This window comes from Falco rusticolus, chromosome 6 (genome assembly GCF_015220075.1).
Source record: "Falco rusticolus isolate bFalRus1 chromosome 6, bFalRus1.pri, whole genome shotgun sequence".
Classification (NCBI taxonomy): Eukaryota; Metazoa; Chordata; class Aves; order Falconiformes; family Falconidae; genus Falco; species Falco rusticolus.
The window spans coordinates 68,672,526-68,694,646 of NC_051192.1; the positions used below are offsets into that span (position 1 = coordinate 68,672,526).

General features: G+C 39.3%; 1 protein-coding gene across 1 annotated transcript in view; it reads left to right on the plus strand.

Moving 5' to 3' along the window:
• The window catches only part of DLGAP2 (DLG associated protein 2), a 109,552-nt gene that overhangs the window by 59,134 nt on the left and 28,297 nt on the right, over window positions 1-22,121 (plus strand). The window contains exon 6 of the mRNA XM_037392774.1: window positions 12,572-12,921. Within this exon, the coding sequence (XP_037248671.1) occupies window positions 12,572-12,921 (350 nt within the window). The remainder of the gene's footprint in view (window positions 1-12,571; window positions 12,922-22,121) is intronic.

Consider the following 22,121-nt stretch of genomic DNA (forward strand, 5'->3'; position numbering starts at 1 on the left):
CAGAGGTTTTTGTCCTCAGGTGTGTCTGTGCAGCTGGGGGAAGCTCACAGGGTGGGTGAGCCTAGAAGCACCAGTTCATCATGTTTCCTTGTAGTAAGAAAGCAGGACCCCTCTCCTGCCGGTGCTTCTCCTTCTGTGTTCCTCCATGAATGAAAAAACCTTTAAGGAGTATTCTCAGAAGCTCTGCATATATTCAGTCCTGGGTTTTGTTGAAGGCATGTATGTCAGGAGCCATAATGATGAGATGTGCACTGGAACTACAATGCTTGCTGTGCTGGGTATACAGACATCATTTTGATTGCATTCTGACACTAATTTTTACTAGCTCACATGTAATATTTCATCCATCAGGGCCTCAGTCCATTAGTTAATGTAACTAAGCATAACTCTGTTAAAGTTGACCCAGTTTTGCTTGCTGACAAATTGGCCCTCAGCTTTGTTATGCTTTCAGTACAACAGGGGTGTGAGTTGTGTTCTGCTGTGGCTCCTTTACAATAATTGATGCATTATATTTATTTATTTGTAATGCATGCAGCCACAGGGGAATTCCTCTCCCATGGGTCCTAGCAAGGGCACAAGGGCCAGCTGAGGCTACGTGTGAAGAAAGAGAGCTGCACTTCAGAATAACTATAAACTCCTTTATGGCAAGTCAGGTCTCGCTTCTATAGGGACCCTTCCACTTCCAGAATGTCCATTGGCCGGTAAAGCTATTTCCAAAAATGTATTATCAGACACTTAAGGAGGCCAGTTCAGGTGCTTTCACTGTGTTCTGCCTCGTGGCGAGGACGTTTTGATTAATGTTTGCCACTTACAAATGTACTTCTCCTGAGGAACATTATTTTTAACTTGCAAAATCGCCTTTTCCAGGAGAACAGAATGGTAGTGGGAAGCTGCCACCCAAATCCTTCCCAGTAACGGAGGCACCTGAAGGCAGAGACAAAGTTCTCCACTATTTAAATAAAGCCATATCTATGTTTCAGTGGAGAGGCACAGTAGTTCAAGAAAACCTTTTATAGTTACCTTTAGTTTTACTTCCAGCAAATTCTCTTTTTTGTTAATATAAAAAAACCTGTTGGGATGCTTGCGCATCTCTGCAGCCTCTCAGCAACTCCCATCCACTATTTTCAGTTCCCTAAAATGGAGTTTCATCAAGATAAGCTTGAATGTAAGTCTCCACTTCTGTGTCAGGAATTTTATTCAGACTTGGATCTACCCCAGGGGGTAATTGGTAAACCTTATACTTAAAATGTACTTGAAAGATTTTTTTACAGAGGATCAGAGAAAATAAAGATACTAAAATAAAATAAAGATTCCTAGGGCATAACCAGAGGGAATTAGCCTTTGGCCTGACAAGTTAGTTGAGCGGTGTGGATTTTGCATCCGGATTGTTGTCTAAACATAGATGCTTTCGTGCAAACTAGTTGTCTAAGTTCCCATGACAATAAATTCAGATTAGTTCAAAGATAATTGGCTGGTACCATTTGAGACATCCACATGGGACCTACCAGAGAATTGCATCTTTCTGGGCAAGCACCTGTAAGCTAGGCAGGAGGGCCTAGGATCTCTGGAAAGGCATTAGATACTGATGTTTTAGGTGGGTTTGACTCAGACTGAATACAGTGTATGGATCCTACTGTGTACCAACACAGAATTAAGAAACCCCTACCTACAGCAAGGTGTCTTACACATACCTAACAGCATTCCAATGCTTACTAGCAAACTCTGTACTCACTGTAAGGCCAAAGTTTACCCTCACAATATAGTCCATTAAAATACACACACTCGAAACCACAAATATCAGAACAAGCAAGTAACTCATTGCTACTCTTCAAGGACAGCTAGAGGACAACCAAACAGGGTTAGGGAAGATACTGAGTTTGAACTGAGTAACCTATCTCTTGGCTTTCCGAGACTGAGAACGGAATATCAAGGACCTATCAATGAGTCATGATTTTTATATGCATTTCTTGATCCTTTGGGATAGTTCTGTCTCCAGAAAAATACATATATTTCCACTCTTTTCCTCCTTCCCCCAAACACGCACACAAAAAAAAAAAAAAAACCAACAAAAAAAACCCCAAAAAAATCCCCAAAGATTTCAGTCATAAAAATTCATCTCACCTAATACATATATCTAAAATGTAGCTGTCAAAGGCAGTCACATTAATGTCCTATTATAGTCAATGAAATGTGATTTATCTTCTTTAGGATTGGTATCTGCTATGAAAGAAGTTGCCCTCTGGATGTCCCTATTTGTTGCCTACAATGATAGCACAGTATAGCTACCTAACTTTTATAAATCTGACATAAAAGTCGAGCCTATTCAAACTGCATTATAGGATGAAACCAAAGATTAAATCCTAGTCGCACTGAAAGCAAGGATAACTGAGAAGGCCGTGCTTTTACTGGGTCAGGAGCATCATTTGCTGCACTTAAATACAGGGTTGGCAGCCTGCAAGTAGCGTTCTGAGCACTGGTTTTGACACTGATAGTAACTCCATCTGCATCTTGGGTAAAATGATTTCTTGATTTGACTATTGCCTGTATTGTTGCCAATCTCAAAAGTGCACTCTCAGATTGTGTCCGGACTTCAGCTCTCTGTGGATTAAAAGAATGATTTAAAGGTATTAAATTATCTTTAATTAAAATATATTGTAATCACTTACATTCTATAATGTAGGGCCATTATCATAATGCACTGTTAAAATTATTCTACTGTGCAACACTTCCTTAAGATTAAGTAAGCAAACGGTTTTTCTCATCCCATTCAGTTTAGAATTCCTTACTCTCTGTTAAAGAAAATCACAAGCTGCACATAGTTACTGTAAGAATAAGAATAGAAAATATACCAACAAAACCAATGATAAGCCTACATAATATGACCATAAGTGGGTTTAGGAGGCTGATGGAAATTATTTGACTTGACTGACAAAGGTATGTGGGAGTTCAAGGCAATTGGTTTTTTGTGTTTTTTTTTTTTTAAGTACAGAATTACAGCAATATTGGTTTGAATCTATTGAAAAACGTTTTCAAATTTTCTGGTTTATTTCAATGTGAAAAGAGTAGCCCAGTAAGAGTGACTTTCAGCTTTTGGAGCAATTTTTTCTCTTTGTCTCTTTCTGTTTTGATGATGTGAAAAATGTAACCTTTACACCTGAAAAGCTGCACCTACATTCTGTAAATAAAATAGAGTATAGTTAAAGGTACCTTTTTCCTTCCTGCAACCAAAAAACTGAGATGGCATTTTTTTAATGCAACTTCAGTATTCTGGAGGCACATAGGAGCTATTTAGAAGAGCAATACAGCTGTCAGCACTTCGCCATACCATCGACAGGATGCTGGTTAGGCTATAATTTCTCACTAATTAACTGATCTAAAATAGAACCCTTTGTAACTAGTCCATCAGCAATCCATGAGGTTTGTGTTGCCCACATGTCTCTTAACTTTGGCAAAGGCTTACAGTTCCTGATCTTGATGTCTTGTTTGATTTGCATTTCTGTTTTGAGACTAACATTAATTACACTGTCAAAACAGATTTTATCGTTTACGTAACATGGGCTGCCTACAGACCTAAGTTTCCTCAATATGGAGGTAACAACTTACGCACTGAATGACTTGATTACAGTAATTCCTTTTATACTGTTCTCCTCCTGGGAGATTGTACTGTATACTTAAGACTCCATTTTTTTCCAAATTTAGTGGTCGCATCTGCACTTAATTGTTAGTTTTCTGTACAAAATCAGATAGATGTACAGAACTTAAGGCTAAATTGATCTACTCTGAATATTTCATCTAACCTGATGCACACAGAGATTTTTTTAAAGAAAAACAACTCCTCCAGTCATTTTGCCTTACCCCACTAAATTCTGATTGAGGTTATGTGCCATGCTAATGATTTCAGTCTTTTTTCACAAGTGCTATAGAGATTCTCTTTAGCAGTGAGATGTCAGAAACAGATGCTGCTTAAAAAATAGCATTTTATATGGGATTCATATGATAGCACTGTCTACAGTGACATATTTTGAAAAAGGTTTTAAAAAGGCAAATATAAGAAGCACAAATTTTGCCTATGTTATGATAATGGTCCAGATCCTGAGTTTGTGTGAACTGGTCTGACTCCACTGACTTCAGTATCTACGTCGTCAGTGAGATTAACAGTACAGTCTAGTCCAGTGCCTAAAACTGTGCAGTCAATTTAAAGCTACAGAAATACTGAGGGTTTGCTTTTAATACCTCTGTGGAGCTACAAAAAGACCTTGGGCAAAGCTATTACTAGCTGCTATGTAGTGGCTCGAGCAGAAGGGATCAAGGAGCAGGAAATTAAGATTCCATCATTAATGCAAGCAAATTCCACTCAGGCTTGCTTTAACAGCCAGCTCACAGGGGGTGTGGAGCAAAGGAGATGAAGCTCCCACCTTTTCATTGAACACAGGTAATGGAAGACAGGAGAGGTTATGTCCCAATGCATACCAGAGTCCTACCAGTGCTGTCACAAGGGCAAAGCTTTTGGTTGGAGTTTATCTGACCTCTGTAGGCATTTCAAAATTAGATGTCCTGTTCTAAGCTGGTTGTCCTTGATTTTTGTTACGATTGATGGAGAAAAGTAGGCACCTGCATAGGATGATTCATTTTGTGGTAAAATGAGCATCTAAGATGGGTAAGAATTGCCCCCAGAATTGCTTATTTTTCTCCCAGTAATTCTAAAAGAGATCAGGCAACTCACGTAGACTTGGATGACTGTTTTTTAAGTGGCTAACATGAGGTGAGATGGATTCCCATGTATAGTTCTGAAATACTGTCTTGAAGGTATGGTATAATTCATTGTTACTAAAAGACCCTGCTTAAAAAACTGGCACAGGATACATGCAGCATTTTGCCCCCATGGGCTATGGCAACATAAGACCATCAATTAACATCTGACTTTGGGGTGTAACAAATATCCAGGTTTACCTAAACATAGTACATGTAAAATGACCCATCAGGAAAAAAGATTAGGAAGTTATAGATACCTGCCACACAGAAAATGCTTTGGGTTATGTGGTTTAAATAAAATGCAGCCCATCATATAGACGAGGGGTCCTCAAACTTTTTAACCAGGGGGCCGGCGTGCGGATGAAGTGGCAGGCAGTCGTCTGCGGCTGCTTGGTTTCCCCCCCAACCCCTGGCGGGGGGGTCTGTAAATACCGGGGGCTGGATTGAGGACCCTGGGGGGCCTTATCCGGCCCATAGGCCGTAGTTTGAGGACCTGTGATATAGACTGTGCTGATAAAACTCACCTGCATGTAAGCAGTCTTTCCAAGAAAATACCTTACAAAAATATCACTGTGAATGTATCACCGTTTCTTACTGCTTAATCTGGAGAGCAAGAAACAGGGTTCTTTTCATGGATGTCCAAGCTCAGAAAGACTCTACTGAGAAACTAACTACCCGCTCCCTTTACCAGCTAGGATTCGTTGTGGAGGGCTCAATGAGAAAAGGGAAGAAGCAGGAAGATATGTTAATAGCTAATGTATCTCATTATGTTTGAGGGAAGTCTGTCCAGGATTCGAGTAAAAGCATTAGCTTAATTAAAATTCTCTCTTGAATTGCAAACACAGTATGACATTGGTAAGTTTTAATGACTGTTTTTGCGATGTTTGAGTACTCTTACAGTACGAAAAACCACTCTCATAACCTTACAAATGGAGAAACTCTTCAACATGGAAAGCCCTCAGAAATGACAGGATCTTTCACTAGCAGGGCAGCAAGCGGAGGTGTGGGCCTATGCAGGGAGCAGCAAAGAAAAGGGCTGCGAGAGGCCAGACCGTAGGAAAGCACAATGTGACTTCCTCGCCTACCCTATGCTCACATACAGCCAATGTTTCAATTGAAGTGCAAAGAGGGTGTGTTTGTGAAGTACTTTGAAGGACTTGAATTTACATTCAGTTAGCACTGCCTAGGGTCTGGACACGGAGCAAAACGCTTTTTTCCGTGCAGAGCCTGAGCACACACTGCTCCAGCATTGAAAAGAGAAAGTAAACCCCAAATCACAGATGTAGGTCTTTGAGGTGGCCACTGATGGCACACATCGAAAACAGCAGACTTGGATCCGAACAGACTAATTTTCCTTAACCTTTTCCCCTCATTCTAGCTGATCACTTTTTCTTAGTTAAGCAGCCAGAATCTATACATGCCAAAACTAAGCTTTTCTAAGTCATCTTATTATGACTGAACTTTAAATTACTGGTCCAGGAAGGAACCTCCTTTCTAATACTTCAAAATTTGACTTTATTAAAAGTCAGATTTGCTTTGTAAAAATTGAACTGGCCTGTTTGATCCTACAGTCTCCTTTTAGTTTTGTTTGGCATTGGAGACCAGTGTATAATGGAAGTTGACAAGAGGCATATGTAAAAAGATGTGTCCCAGCATCTTCTGTGTTAAATAGAGACTTGTATTCCTATTTTTGACATCCATGGCTTGGTAGAAAAATCATCAAAGAGTTCGTTCTTTTTGTGGGAAATAGAAATTCCTTGAGTGGCTGAGATTTTTTTCCTCAAAAGTCTCCTTTGGCTTCTTAATGGTCTTTTACTGTTCATCATTCTTTGTTTCAAGAAGTAACTGTTACACGTCCATACATACATTTTTACTTGAAGTGTAGCTCAGAGGTCCTGGTGACCACGATGGAACATAGTGAAGAGATTTCAGGGCATTTCAAGGACAGCCATGTAGAAACCTTTGGCTAGAACAGTATGCATGATGGTCAAAAGACTATACCAATAACTGAGTGGTCTTTTCATACAGGATTAGATTTAACTGTAGCCTTTCATTATGAGAAAGCCTGTTTCTCCTCTCCTGAAATGGTTTCAAGGCTAGCATTCACCTTCCCTGTGCAAAGCAGAAGATCCAGCATCAGCCTGGGAGCCTGCACCGTGTTTCTCTTGGCGCTGTGGTTACGCAGAGAAACCTTGTCTGCCTGCAGCAACATACCCCTGGGAGCTCTGCCTCCAGGGCAGCTCCACACTCCCAGCAGAGTAATTATCCTCCTTCTGAATAAACCTCCTTACAAAACAGAAAATCCAGTTTACTCCTGCCGTGTGTCATAAGGGACAACTGTTTTCTTTAATTGGTGGTGCTCTTATGTAAATTCATCATCCAGTTAACTTTGTGACCTCAACCTAAATAATGCCATTTTGACTAAGTGCTTAGTGGTTACACTGATTTGTAAGAACCCCTCAGATGACTCTATCTTGCAAATGGACTGACAGCAGTGATTTATGAAAAGGCTGCCTTTTGAAAGGTGTTCAGAATGTCACCTACGGCCACTGATATTTCATCAAATACATCACATTTCTCTTTCTGCCTTTTCTCTGTGAATCTCTATGGATAACCTGAAGTCATATCTAAATGGAATTATTTTAGTCATTTTATTTCTTGTATGAACTGTGTTGGCACTGAAATATGGGCAGGGTAACTGATTTCTATGGCTGTAGCAACAGTAACCTTAAGCAAGTTTAGTTAAATGCAGTATAGATTAAGAGGGCTAGTCTACTTCCAGGTATATTAATTAAAGTAAAAAAAAAAAAAATCTGTTACTTATGAATTACAAGAACACTTTCCTTGGATTTTTATTGTATATATCCAAACCACCGAATTGCCAGTTCTCCAGTGCTGGGACTGTTTTCCTGGTTACTCTGCAGTATTGCCATAATGCCTGGTTCTGACTGGCGCTTCCCGACTGGGATCACAAAGCACATAAGACAAATTAATGCATTTTACAGAACAGGTCACTTGTAGCCATCTCTGTGCTAAATTCAGCACTGACAGGCAAACTTGCATATGTGACAGTCATCTGGCAGTTATCAAATATAAGTTGTGTTAGGAAAAAATAACTGGACCTGGCATAAACAGGCACTGCAGTCTTTACATAAAGGCAGTGATCCTTACAAAAACAAATTGATGTGTTACACTTTTTACTGCCTGAGTGACAAATTAATGCATGTTATGCTGCATTGCTACCTGCTCCTTTCTCCTGAACAATTTGTACCTGGTTTTCATCATCATTTAATCTAACCCACTATGAAGAGCACAGAACCATTTTGGTTTCTCTCCATTTCTCTTCCTCCTCAAAGGGAAATCCAGTCGAGCCAATTGCACATTTATGTTGAAGTGGGGCAAGTACCTGAACAGTTAATACTTTGATTAAAATGGTTTAGAACTCGTATAGTTTAGAATTAGAAGAGGTTTTTTACTATTTTTATCATTTTTGGTTGATGATCATAAGCTAACAGATGGAGACAGACTATCGTATAAGCTCAAAAAAATATTTTCCCCACTTTATTAAAAAAGGCAAAAAATAAATTCAGCTTTCTATATTAAGATAGCCTTCGAATAGAACTGGAAGGAAAATTTGTTTCTTTTTCATAATTCCTTCTGTGTTTAGCTTAAACATTATAAGGATAAATTTACCTCTTGTGCCATCTACTTTCTTTTTCTTTGCATTTCAGAGCAGCTTTAGATTTTACAAATTAATTAACAGTGTGGCAGAAGGCTGTTGCTTTTACTTTGCTTGAGCCTCATTCCTCAGCAGCAGGACTGGTGAGAGAAGTATCAGGAGTGCCCAGCATATGCACACTAAAACTACTAAGGAAATGAAAGAAATCAGAAATCTTTGGTCATCTTCTGTGAGCCACAGAAACAACAGAATTGTTATCAATCCAGGATTGATATATGTCAAAACATGAAGCATGTCTGCTCCTGCTGAAGGCCACACTTTAAATCAGGCTGAAGTCACACTGTGACAGCTCTGCCCTCCTGGTGCTCTGCTTTTGCACACCCCTGTCCTCACGCTGTGTTTCATCCCCAGATGTTTTGCTGCCTCTGACACCCAGCTTGTACTGCTGTGGCTGAAGACAAGGATCCTCCACCCCAGATTTCTTTTTCCTAGTTCAGCTTTTAACACCAGTTCCCTGGATGAAGTTACTCAGGCACTGTTGTTCTCCAGCTCTTAGCACCCCAGGGCTGCATGGCCCAGCACCAGCCTCCCCTGCAGGGACAGCAAAACCCACCACAGCTCTGGATTTTGTAGGAGGGTGGCCCAAGAAATGGGGAAGACATGAAACAGCGCTGAGGGGGGTTTATGTGCTCACTTTGAACTAATAACCACTAAGGCAAATAAAAGTTGCAGGGTACCAAATGATGTAAAGCTGACAGGAGCTCCTGTCCATCAGCGTAGGTAGGGGATGACAAATGAAAACTCCATTTTCTGTTAGAAAAATGAAATGTTTCTTCCCATATATAATGCATGGTATGTACAACTGCTAGGGCCAAGAACTGGACATGATAGAAAAAGACATTACTGTTGATAATAGGAACATTCACAGACATAATGGAAAAAAAAAAATGGGAAGTGACATAAAACTTCATGCTTTCAGACCTTAAGCCAATACTTACTTATTAGAGACCTAAGAGCAAGCATGAACAGTAAACTACGGATTACAGGGTTACTTTTCTCCTTATCTAATATGTAGATATTCTTCTTATCTATTATGTAGCCCCTAGTCTATTATGTAGTCATCTTTTAAATCTGCAACACATACCAAGTTTATCTAAGACAAGTCCTGATCACATTATTCATCTAAGTTATCCCATTTACTTCACTAGAACCGCTTGAGTGATTAAAGCAAATAGAATTTGGTGGCAAGATTTGCCTTGCAAATTCACGCCTCCATCCTCTTACCTGATTTTGTTACAGTCTCCAATTAGTGCCAGATTTCTGTGGCTCTGAAACTGTTGTTCCAGATATGAACTCATTAACTGTGTAGAGATGGATTTTTTTTATTCCCTGCTAAATATTTGATCTCTGTGACTGTAGCTTAGAAATTAATCACATTTATTCCTGCCATATTTCACTGTAAATATGCAGCCAGTTTTTCACAGACTTTCAGTTTTTCTCCTCGTTTCTTCTCCTTGTTGAAAATCCACAGGTTTTTTAATTCCTGTTTAGTGCTCACGATTAAATGCTTGCCAGAATACTGCAGTAGCTGTAATACTTGGTAGCTTTAAGACATGTCACTCTACTGAAACAATCAGAAATTTCCAGAATAAAATATTCAGTCCTAGGGGGAAAAAAGGCAAAAAAAAGGGAAGTGACTGTTTTGGTTTTGCCACAAGGATAATTTTTTCTTTTTTAGAAATGTAAATGAAGATTAAATTAGCTATGAAGGGTTTCAAAAGAAGTTTAACATTTATATTCATTAGAGAGAGAAGTGATCTGCTGCTCAAGTAGTAGGGATATACTTGCTTGTGATGTTTCATTATCACATGTACCATATGTTTCATTATTCACTGCTATTCTTGTGCATGAAGACAGACGATAAAACCCAGTAAATTAGTTATAACAGTGATAACCTGTCTTATGTTACAGGTAAAAATAGCTTCCTGTTCTGGAGTTCACTCACCCTATCACACGCCATTGTCTCTATTTCTGATGCTTCCCAGCACTTTGATCGCTGGCATCTACATTTGCAGGGGGAAAGTGAGGAAGCAGTATTATGGCAACTTTCTTAGTGGAGACATTCCTTAGAGCCACTGCTTGAGCTCATAAAACATCATCTTTAATTTCCAAGCTCTACAGCCTCTCCCTCCTTTCATGAACTTTCTGTATTCCCTAAAGCGTCTGAAAAATACTGGGGTTTTCTTTCTTCTTAGCTGCTGGTTACAAAACAGACAGGAGATAAGATTGGTGATAGGACAACAAAGCAGCACTTCAAGAGAAGCACATGGTCTCAGAATCTGAAGAGTGTGTTTTCACGTGTTTCACTGTTAGAGCAATTTAGCTCAGAGCAAGACTTTTTAAATCTCTAACAGAATTGAGTGGCATCAGTAGTAATTCAAAATGTGCTTCAGATGAAGGTTTTCACTTCCTAGCTCTGCCTTGCTGTCTTTTCTGTATGACCAAAAAAATCAAAACTTAAGCGTGGTTTTCTCTAGGCTCACTTTTCCCATAGGCTAGCCTGGCCATACAGTTTCAGCAGTCCCAGGTATTAGCAAATTCCTAAACTGGCCTCGTCTCTCCAGAAAGCTGCACCATAGCCTCATATCAAAAAGCACAGCTGCAGAGGCTTCTGACTTCATTGCTCATCAGCTGATATTTGTATAATAGGAAGAAGAACTATTGTAGAATCCTTTTTGGATGCAAGTATCCCGAATTCCGAGGTTACCTGAATCATTGTTGCAATGTCCAATGCATTTAAGAACACCAGAAAAAAGCAAACCTTTTCCTTAAGTCATTTATTATCCTGGCCTCTGCAAGTATACATTACACTATTTCAGCATTATTAATATGAGAAAACATCATAATTTTCTTTATCTTCCTGCAATTATGGAAGAAATTAATTGGACTTGATTTTCCTGTACAGGAATATGGAAAGCTGTATCACAGTGTGGGTTTTTTATCAGTTGCTTATTTTATGAATTATGATTATACATGCTTTGGGGAAAAAACACTTCCGTAACAGAAATGCTCTTATTAGTACTAAAAAAGTATAGTGTGCTTAGACAATTAGAAAATTCAGATGTATGATATTAATGAATAAATGTCTATCTCCATGAAAGCTCTAAAATTTTGTAAGGAAGCAGTACTGGCACAATTCTGCATCTGTAGAGCTTTCTTGGATGTTTTATTGAGCCTTTTGCTGCAAGACAGAATCTATGTTAAACCAGCCTCAAACCTGCTCTGCTCATCAGACTAAAAGTCTTAGCTCTGCTCATGTGTATCCAGTTCTCACAGTGTTTCAGACCCATTTTTAGATCTATATTTCCATATTCTCTACATTTAAGTATATTCCCCTTCAATGCATGTTCTAAGGATTTAAGGCTCACTGCAGGATAATAGATAAAAAGTCACTGCTTTTGGTATTACTTGTAGTTTTTGCTTGTCCAAATATCTAGTAGCTTTGCATATATTTTAACATCTTTTGCATGCCTGGAATTTCCCTTTATTAACTATATTGTGGATATTTTTAAAAGATGCTTCTTGTGTAAGTAGCCAATCTTGCCTAATGCCAGCCGGTATACCTGGAAGTATTTTTCAAGATTAAAGTGTGGCATACTGTAAATTAGGAGCTTCTGAATAATATTTTTTCCAGTATATTGATGCTATTTTCTTTATACACTGTATCAATACAGAGCCCACAGTTCAAGTGATAACAAGAGGGGGGAAAAATCTTTCTTTATTTCTCTTATCAGCTTTACCCTATGTATGTGGAAGCAACCTCAGAAGCCCCAGTGTGCACCTACCCAGCACAAGCCTTAACACACAAATCCTACTAACTATCTTTCTTCTTCACCTTAATCTGGGACTCCCATTTCTACTCCTTGCTTCCTGGTTGAAAAGAAATGTTGCTGTGGATACCCACCTGACTCTGAGACACTTTCAACTAATAGCGAGGTTCACAGAGTGCTATGTTGCACGATCTTCATTTTTAAATAGCATAATCTTAAAGTTAAGGTGATTCCTATTGTGAAGGTTCCATCAGATTAATCTTGACTTCTCTTTTTCTTTTTTCTTTTCTTTTTTTAATACTTTCCATAGCTGTAACTTACACAAGTTACAAAAAAACACCACCACCGGTACCCCCTCGTACCACTTCCAAGCCACTGATCTCAGTCACGGCACAGAGCAGCACAGAATCCACCCAGGATGCATATCACGACAGCCGGACTCAGAGGATCTCCCCATGGCCACAGGACGCGCGGGGGATGTACAACTCCACCGACAGTTTGGACAGCAACAAGGCCATGAACCTTGCCCTGGAAACTGCAGCTGCACAGCGCCACACGTCTGACAGCCAGAGCACCTCCATACGAACCAGTGACAAGGCCATCTTAGTGACAAAAGCAGAGGAGTTTCTTAAGAGTCGACGTTCCTCTATAGGGATCCAGGTAGCCTATCATTAACACCTGCCTGTGATGAATTGCTTGCCTTCTTTCTGTAAATAGCATAGAATGAGTCATTCAGCTTCACTGGCTCTAATAATCTAACAAACAACCCCTGGCTGCTTAGCGTTAATTGTAATTCACATCATGGCAAAGTGGCTGTGCAGAAAAGTCTTTGGCTAATATGCTGTACCTGGAAGAAAATGAATGAATAAATCTTTAGGGAGGTTACCTGTCATTAACACTTGATATGAAAATTATACTGCAGAGCTACAGGTGAACAGCATGTTCATCTCCTTCCCTCCATGAATTCACAGTGCTTTTTATAGAATTACACCAGCTTTAAAATGCTTGACTATTTTTTCCATTATCTTTCTCTTTTGACCTTGGGAAAGTGTAATGCTGCTGGATCTTCAAGTTATTCTACCTAAAAAGAGCTCCCTGGGCTTTCTTCTAGTTGTGCTGGGAAGAAGGTACCAAGGAAGAGAAAGAAATGTGCTGATGTAGATACAACATAGTTACAGATGGCGAGTAATGAAATAACATTAATAAACATGGACTTTGAGCATTCCTCCATTTGTCCATCAAAAAACTGCACTATTTATTTCACCTGACAAAATGTGTGTCAGACTATGCTCAGTCATGTTGTGCTGTTTCAGGGAAATGAAATAAGGTAATTCCACATGAAAATTTTCATTGCTAATCCTTCTACCAAATGGAAAGCACTAGCAAGATAGCAATGGCCATTTGTTTAAATCTCTAAGAAATACCAAGTAGTAATAAGTATCAGAAAGTTGAACTTGCAAAGAATGAAAAATCCTTTGAGACACGGGAATAGAGGAAAATTTAGGGTTCTTTCTACAAAATATTTAATTTCAAGTATGTGAATATCCCCTTTTACATCACTGGGTTTACTTTTGCCAGATCAGCTATAGAGGAAATGCCATGCATTCTGGCATAGTTACAGATATTGTGGAGACAGCAACATAGATCTTGAGAAGGTAATAGTCCATGTAACAAAGCCCAGTGAGTGACTGTTCCTCTACTAGGAAGTACATTATTTTCTTAAAAAAGCAGTAATTCCATTTCCATTAATTTCACAATACAGTCAGAGAAAGGTGTTTGGGTTAAGCATGTCACAGATACTGATTGAACTTCAGTTTAACGTCTTAGTGTGGTATAATTTTGTTTTTCCACAACGTATTAGAGTAATAAGAAGGCACAGGCTTTGCCAGCAAGCTGCTTGTCCATTTCTCAGCATAAAAGTATTTGCTTCTGCTTCTTTAGCTGCAAAGGAGTAGAGTGTAATTTAACAGCAATGGTCAAATATTCAGATGGCTACTTTTCAAATATTTTACAAAGCAATTAGTGTATCCTAAATTGTTCAGAGAAGGGGCTTAGCAGATAACAGTGAAAATCTGAAAGGAGCAGCAAGTAATTTTTTAGTACATTTAGCCCCTGACCTGAAACTTACTATTCAGAAAGGAATAGTGTCTAGTGTTGTTATCTCTTCTCTACAGCAGCTGTGCACAGTGGTATTTAACAATGTTGGTGTCTTGCTTCAGTCAGCGCTGGTATCTCAGCAATTAATTCTGAAACTTTGATTACATCACTTGATCCTGTTTCTTACTGCAGGTGATGACCAGTACTTTTCACTAGGCTCTGACCCTTCTTGGTATGTGGTGTGTTTAATAATACGTGCTTATAATCCACAAAAACATCTGTGCAATGATTTCCATGAAGGCAGCAGCGCTTCTGTAGCAACTTCTCATCTGATGCTTGGCCCATAATACTGGTCCTCAGGTGCACACACTGGAAAAGGCAAATACTGTTTGCAACAGCAGGTCTTAGAAGGATAAGTTGTTTGTTACCTTTTGAGAAGTACGGACTGTTTGGTTGCGCCATTTGGCATTGGATAAGGTTAAAATCACAACATTACCTTCAACCCAGTATCCAGAGAGCACATTTTAGTTTGCAGTTTTTTCAGCAGTAAGTTTCAAACCACATTAGTGTGAAAAATACCTTTCTGCAGCATTTTGAAGCAGAAAATGCTTTTGTTTTGGTCGTATTTCTATTGCCAGGTTTGCAAGGAATAAAAACACATGGTAGAATATCCTTACTGCAAACTATGTAAATAGATATTCATGCCTCCAAAATACAGTTTAAGTATCGAATTTCTTTCAGACTTCTGCATCAAAGCACCTTAGAAAAGGATGTTTTTTATTTGCGTATTTCCTTGATTGACTAAATGACTTGTTTTCTCATTAGCATGCCATGCCAGGGTAATGCATTGAATTTGCATTTATTTGCATTAATTAATTTGCTATTAGGATGGTTAATTTGTGCATTTTTTAATGTTTCGTTCCTTTAACACACTGGTGTGAGAATGCTCGCCAATGGAGCTTCATACAGGAGCACAGAGGCACAAAGATAAGTATGACCAGTGACTCCTCTGCATGTGGAACTACTATGGATTCAGCCTAGGGCTGCCACGTCTTTGGTGTATATGATTTATGTAGTGTACATGTAATGAACAGAAGTCCTTGTAAAAGGTTCTGCCAAACTAGGCATGTGCCATAGGATTGGTATTCATACGCATAGGGAACCCAAGCTCCTAGGGGAAGCATTGGCATTTCTATAAAGATCGGTATTGCCCGATCTGCAGGGACAGAGAACAGCAGAGATATGGTAACCCATCTCATGGTATGTTAGCCCTATCCCAGATGGGAATTTTGAACAAAAAAATCTTCAGAAACAAAGCTTTTCCAGAAAATAGCTGGTTTGTTGCTGTTTGGGTTTTTGTTGGTTTTTTTTAACTGCCATATTTAAATCAAGAGGAATATTGTCAGATGTGTCAGTAGGCACTGGAAAAAATGTTTATTCCTAAATTCAAATGAAATGCAAAATACTTATTCTGGGATTGAAAATTTAGTCAGTATTCTTAAGAATTTATATATAGGGAAAAGGATAAAACTCTAGTAATACTAGTAGCTATAGTCTTCATATCTTTCTTCTATCATGCCAGCAGAAGACTAATCAAAGTATTAGAATTAAAATGGAGGGTAGAGATTGTCTAGAGTAAAATAACCACTAAGTCAAGAACAAGGTTAGTATATATTCAAGTATTTTCCTTGCTTCTTTGCACACCCTTGTATATATGCTAATGATTAACATTCAGTAATTGCTCTTGTTATAAACCATTTCATATTAAAAGCATTTGGATTGTAAAGTATATGAGGAAATATGTCAAGAAATTGCTCCTTATTTATTTCAAGTATTTCAAAACATGCAGCCCTTTGTTTGTTCTCTATTTAAAAGACATCGAGGCTTCTCAAAATGAACAGAAATCCCAGAAGCAGATGAGACGGAAACAAATTTTCTAATCAGCATGTGGAGGCTGATTCATGACGATATTTTTGGAGACAAGCACTAATTGTAGCGTAGAGAATGGACTCTGTCATCTTCATTTATCGTCTGGAGATCACACTTCAAACCTATCTAGGTTTTTTTTAATCTCCAGAATCTTCATTAAACAAGTCATTCTTATAAATCAAAAGCTGTATTCAGGAGGTCTAGTGCAATCACTTGCCTGCTTAATTTTTTGTGCCAAAAGGGGATCTTCTGTGTAATATTTATGTATATATTTAATGAAATTATTAACATTGTATAGTAAAAACGTTGTTCAGGAAACTGCAGTCTCAAACTGGAATTTCCCTTTAAGGCAAAGCATTAAAGTATGCCACATGGCATACTTAGTTGGATGAGCATCTACATTTTCTTTGTACTGTCTAGGTTGTACCATCCTTGTCAGTGCTCTACTTCAGTGTACGCATAGCAATGGCAAGAAATACTGGCATTGATTACACTGGTCTTTGCATCATAAATGATCCAAAGTTTTAGAGGTATGCCTTGTTCATTCTTCTAAAATCACTGTCCAGCTGCACTTTTGTGAGAGAAGTGCATGAAGTCCTTGGCCTGCAGAAGTCAGTGAAAGTTTTGATAACACCTTTATGGTACAGAGGCTATAACCCAGCCTTTAGAGTTAACACTGACCTGTACATATATATACACACACACATAGGTAGGTAGGTAGGTAGGTAGGTAGGTAGGTAGGTAGATAAAGCCAGAATTGACAGGCTTATCTGGATAGCAGAGTTCCCAGCCAGTGGTAGCATTTTGCCCTCCTCGCTTGTCAAAAAGCTTAGCAGTTGGAATTGTAGTTAAAACAAAGCTATGGTTATTTTAAAGCCATCTAATTTTTTACTCTTCACAAATTACTGTTGCTCGTTTTCTTAACTGCCATCAGACATAATGAAAGCAGGGAAGACACAGATTGCTGCCTTAGAGAATGCTGGTTCAGAGCAATTTGCTACTTAGCAGTAAATGCACCAAAAAATTATGACAACCACTGCTGTGTGCATTATTTTGTTGTTACTATCTCATATTATTTTGACACAAATCCTATTTCTAAACTCTGCCATGAATTTTTAGCAAAAAGTGCTTTCTTAAAAGCAGCAGAAGTTTTCAACCCATTGTAGGATATTTTTGTTGTAATTAGAACTTACTGTGCCAAGCAATGTATTGCAGTAGTCCACATGTTCTGCTGGGAAGTAGTGGAGTAGCAAAACGGAGCCCTTTGGTGAGGCACAAAAAATCACTCAAGTATAAAAGTGTAGGAGTCTTTTGGTGGGTTTCTAAAAATTATTTTGAAAAAGTATATGGTTTTTGGCTGATAAAAGTATTCCATCAGTAAAGGAAAGCAGTAGCAGTTAGTACTATAGCTTATTTCAAGTATTTTTCCTACTTTGAAGTCACTGCATACAGATTAGATCTCCCTGTACCTAAGAACGTTTGTCTGCATTCACAATTACATGTACTTGATCTACTGTCAAAGGTAGTGTTTTCTTCTCTTTTTCCTCTTGTTATCACTAAGAAGCCTATGCAAGAGAGGAGAGGTGAGTTATGTCCCTTCCTGTGCATCATCAGAGAGATTGTTATTAAATTCTAATTATAGAACAAATCGGTTGCAGCAGTGAAAACCCATTGAGGGCAGTGAAGTTGCATGGGGGGAGATAATGTGGCCTCAAGGACTTCTGTTACTGATGCTTATGACAGAGGAGCAAAAGGCACCAGGTTAAAATCTTTTTTCTTATGTGTTTAGTATCTTAACTTCAAGCCTTCCTTAGAGACAGTATGTATAGAAGTTGAGAATGGAATTTTTAGGACACTACAACATTATGTTGCAGTGCTCATGTATAAAGCAGAATAATATTTCAATACAGAAATAAAGGTTGCTTTTAAGTAATTAAAATTATCAGCTAAAAAAGCTTAGTAAATACTTTGAAGGAATAATTGACTTGGTTCACGCATCCTTTTCTAGAACAAGTGCCTATAAACAAACTAAGATTGATTATAACAAGCAACTTCTTTGCAATAGTGATTTGCATTCATTCTAATAATTTTGTGTTCATATAGTTTACTTGTGGATCGTTGATTACCAAGTCAGTGCCAGTACCTGATACTTAGTTTTCAAGTTTTGGGCTGGATGGGTCAGCAGTAACTGATCACAGAGGATTCATAGTATTGTTGGCTCCTTGTATTGGCAGCAAAAAAGGGGAGTGTTATGCCTTTGTGAATGGTAAAAGAAGGAAGATAGAAATAATCTCAAAATGTTCCATTAAATTTCCTATTAATATTAAAAGCCTTATGGGCATATTATAAACCCATGAAACAATATTTTTCATGGCATAAAGTGCCAAATTTTTAAGGAAGTTTTAGTTCTTTGTTTGCAAGGAGAGAAGAAGATGACCTGCTGTGTTAGATCTACTCCTTACTTCTACTTTTTGTCAGTGCCTGGCTATTATTTTGTTTCTTCTTCTGTGTGAGATTCCCTTATAACCAGATAGACATATAATTTGTCACATTGTTTTGCTTTACTGAGATTGTGGGCCGATTTACAAATACTAAGGCTTTTAGAACCCATGCAAGTATTAAAACAATAATGAATCTTGGAGAATAATAGCAGATTTATTAAGACTTATTTGAGTTTCAGAAGCCACACAATCAAACCAAACACTGTTTTTTCTCCTCTGCTCATTTAAATCTAGCTTGGCCAATCTGATTAAATCTAAAGAGTTTCCTTGTTGTCTTCTAGCAGGAGTCTTTATAATATCTGTCATTCAGAAATGCAATTTATTTGATAATTTTTCTCTTTGTAAATGCAAATTATTTCTTATTTCCCACTTTTATGTGTGTTGGCATTTGCCTCCATTTTCCAGATCTATTTTTTTTGTTGGTTGTTACAATATTTGCAATCCTAGATTGTGCGTACGTGCGTGCACACACACACTTGGCATTCTCCTGCTATTACAAGGCACAGTGAGGAAATGCAAGCATTAAAATATGAAGGCAATCAACAGGTCATTAAGTGAGTGTCATCCTTGGCAAGCTGGAGGGAAGGATAATTTGGCAAGAGTTTATATTTAGACGTAACTAATGTCATTTTTTGTTTTGATACCTGAGCCATCATTTTCCTGATAATTTTGTTTTGAATAAAATTTTAGGGCAGATTCCTTCGTTTATGCCTGTAAATTCTAGGTGTCAATTGCATATTGGGAAAATTATTCAGGATATACCTCTAGGTGAAATACCAATAAGAAAGCACTGGAAGCAGATAGATGAAAATTACTTTTTCTTGTTGTGTTGCATCAATGGAAAGATAGCAGTCCATCCAAAATATAAAAGGAAAATCTGCCTCCGCATATCAGAAGCAGAGTTCAAAAGAAGACATTGCTATCTGTTACTAAACCAAACAATGTAGTAGGTAAAAGCAGATATGCTTTCGATGTGCAATACAGAAGAAAAGGGTGTGTTACCCAGTCTTCCTGATTTGTTCCAACAATATTAATTAGCCAAACTGATGATCTCCGTATGGACCTTTCCTTTTTTATATCTTTAGACCATCATGTTTCCAACAGCACTGTGTCTGAGCTGCTGAGATACCTGTGTGGAAGACAAAAGTCTCTTCTCTGTCCATTGACCATCGCTTACCTCCACACCATTAGTAGCAGTATGTTAGCCCCTCAAGGATGATACCATCAACCTTCCTTAGCCTATGTCCATGTCCAGCAATCTGGCCTCCACCTTATGCCACAGGACTTGTTCAGTAGGTCCCAAGGAGCATAAGATATAGAAATGGTCATCCTAAGGATATCACTCTGTGAAGGAAGTGCAATGTTTTAGAAGGAACTGAAGGCAAAGACTGACATGTGGGCAGATGTCAGCTTGGCTTCTTTTTTCTGGCTTCGGCTCAGGTGTGGTCTGAGACAGAATGTCCTGTCCCTCCATGCTAAGCTGTGTGAGTGAGGAGGAGACGCTGATGAATCCTGAATTCCCATCTGCTCAGCTTCTTCAGCCTGGCCACCCACAAATTTCTTTCCCTTGTCAAATCTTCAGGCTTGTAATGCTGCGGAGCCGGTGCCTGCCTCCCTGACGCCATCAGTTGGAGTTGCAGTTCATCCAAACAAGTTCAAGGATCTTGATCAGCAACCCCACAAGTGGAAGTAATGATGTTGGTCCTTTCCTTTGGACCCAGTCCAATAGAATCATAGAATAGAACAGGATCATAGAATAGTTTAGGTTGGAAGGGACCTTAAAAATCACCAAGTTCCAACCCCCCTGCCATGGGCAGGGACACCTTCCACTAGACCAGGTTGCTCAAAGCCCCATCCAGCCTGGCCTTGAACACTGCCAGGGATGGAGCATCCACAGCTTCTCTGGGCAACCTGTTCCAGTGTATTCACCTTCACAGCAAAAAATTTCTTCCCAGTATCTAGCATAAATCTACCCTCTTTCAGTTTAAAACCATTGCCCCTCCTCCTATCACTACATTCCCTGGTAAGAGTCCCTCTCCAGCTTTCTTGTAGGCCCCCTTTAGGCACTGGCAGGCAGCTATAAGGTCTCCCTGGAGCCTTCTCTTCTCCAGGCTGAACAGCCCCAACTCTCTCAGCCTGTCTTCATAGCGGAGGTGCTCCAGCCCTCTGATCATCTTCATGGCCCTCCTCTGGACCTGCTAAAGCAGATCCATGCCATTCTTATGTTGGGGTCCCCAGAGCTGAACACAGTACTGCAGGTAGGGTCTCGTGAATAGAGGGGGAGAATCACCTTCCTTGACCTGCTAGTCACACTTCTTTTGATGCAGCCCAGGATGTGATTGGCTTTCTGGGCTGCAAGCGCATATTGCTGGGCCATATTCAGGTTTTTTATCCACCAGTATCTTTCTGGGCTGCAAGTGTACATTGCAGGGTGATATTGAGCTTCTCATCCATCAACACCCCCATGTCTTTCTCCTCAGGGCTGCTATCAATCCATTCTCTGCCCAGCTTGTACTTGTGCTTGGGATTGCCCTGACCTGCATGCAAGACCTTGCACTTGGCCTTGTTGAACCTCATGAGGTTTGCACGGGCCCACCTCCCTAGTCTGTCAAGGTCCTTCTGGATGGCATCCCTTCCCTCCAGAGTATCAACCACTCAGCTTGGTGTCATTCACAAACTTGCTGAGGGTGTACTCAATCTCACGGTCCATGTCCTGAACAAAGATTTTAAATAATACGTCCCAGTACAGACAGCTGAGGGACATCACTAATCACTGGTCTCCCCAGACATTGAGCCACAGTCTTTGAGTGTGACCATCTAGCCAATTCCTTATCCACCAAGTCCACCCATCCAATCCATGTCTCTCCATTTTAAAGACAAGGATGTTGTGTGGGACAGTATCACATGCTTTCCACAAGTCCAAGTAAGTGACATCAGTCCCTCTTCCCATATCCACCAATGCTGTAATCCCATCATAGAAGGCCACCAAATCTGTTCAAGCATGATTTTCCCTTAGTGAAGCTGTATTGGCTGTCTGACACAGTCTTAGCTGTGGAGCTGTGGTCCAGAGCAATCCAGGTGTACTGCCTTCATCATGCCATCAGCGTCTTACCTGGTATTAAGTCTCAAGAACTCCAACAGTCAGTGACTTTTTCCATGCCTTGGGATTGCTGTTCATGATCAGTAATACTGTGACTCTCCCTTACACTGTCATTAGACCTTGTCAGCAGCACTGTCATATGAGGCTGTGCACAAAGACTCAGTCTCTTCTCCAGCCTTTGACTAACTAGTCATGGCACTTTGGCATTTTCTGCTGCTTCTATAAGGAGAGAC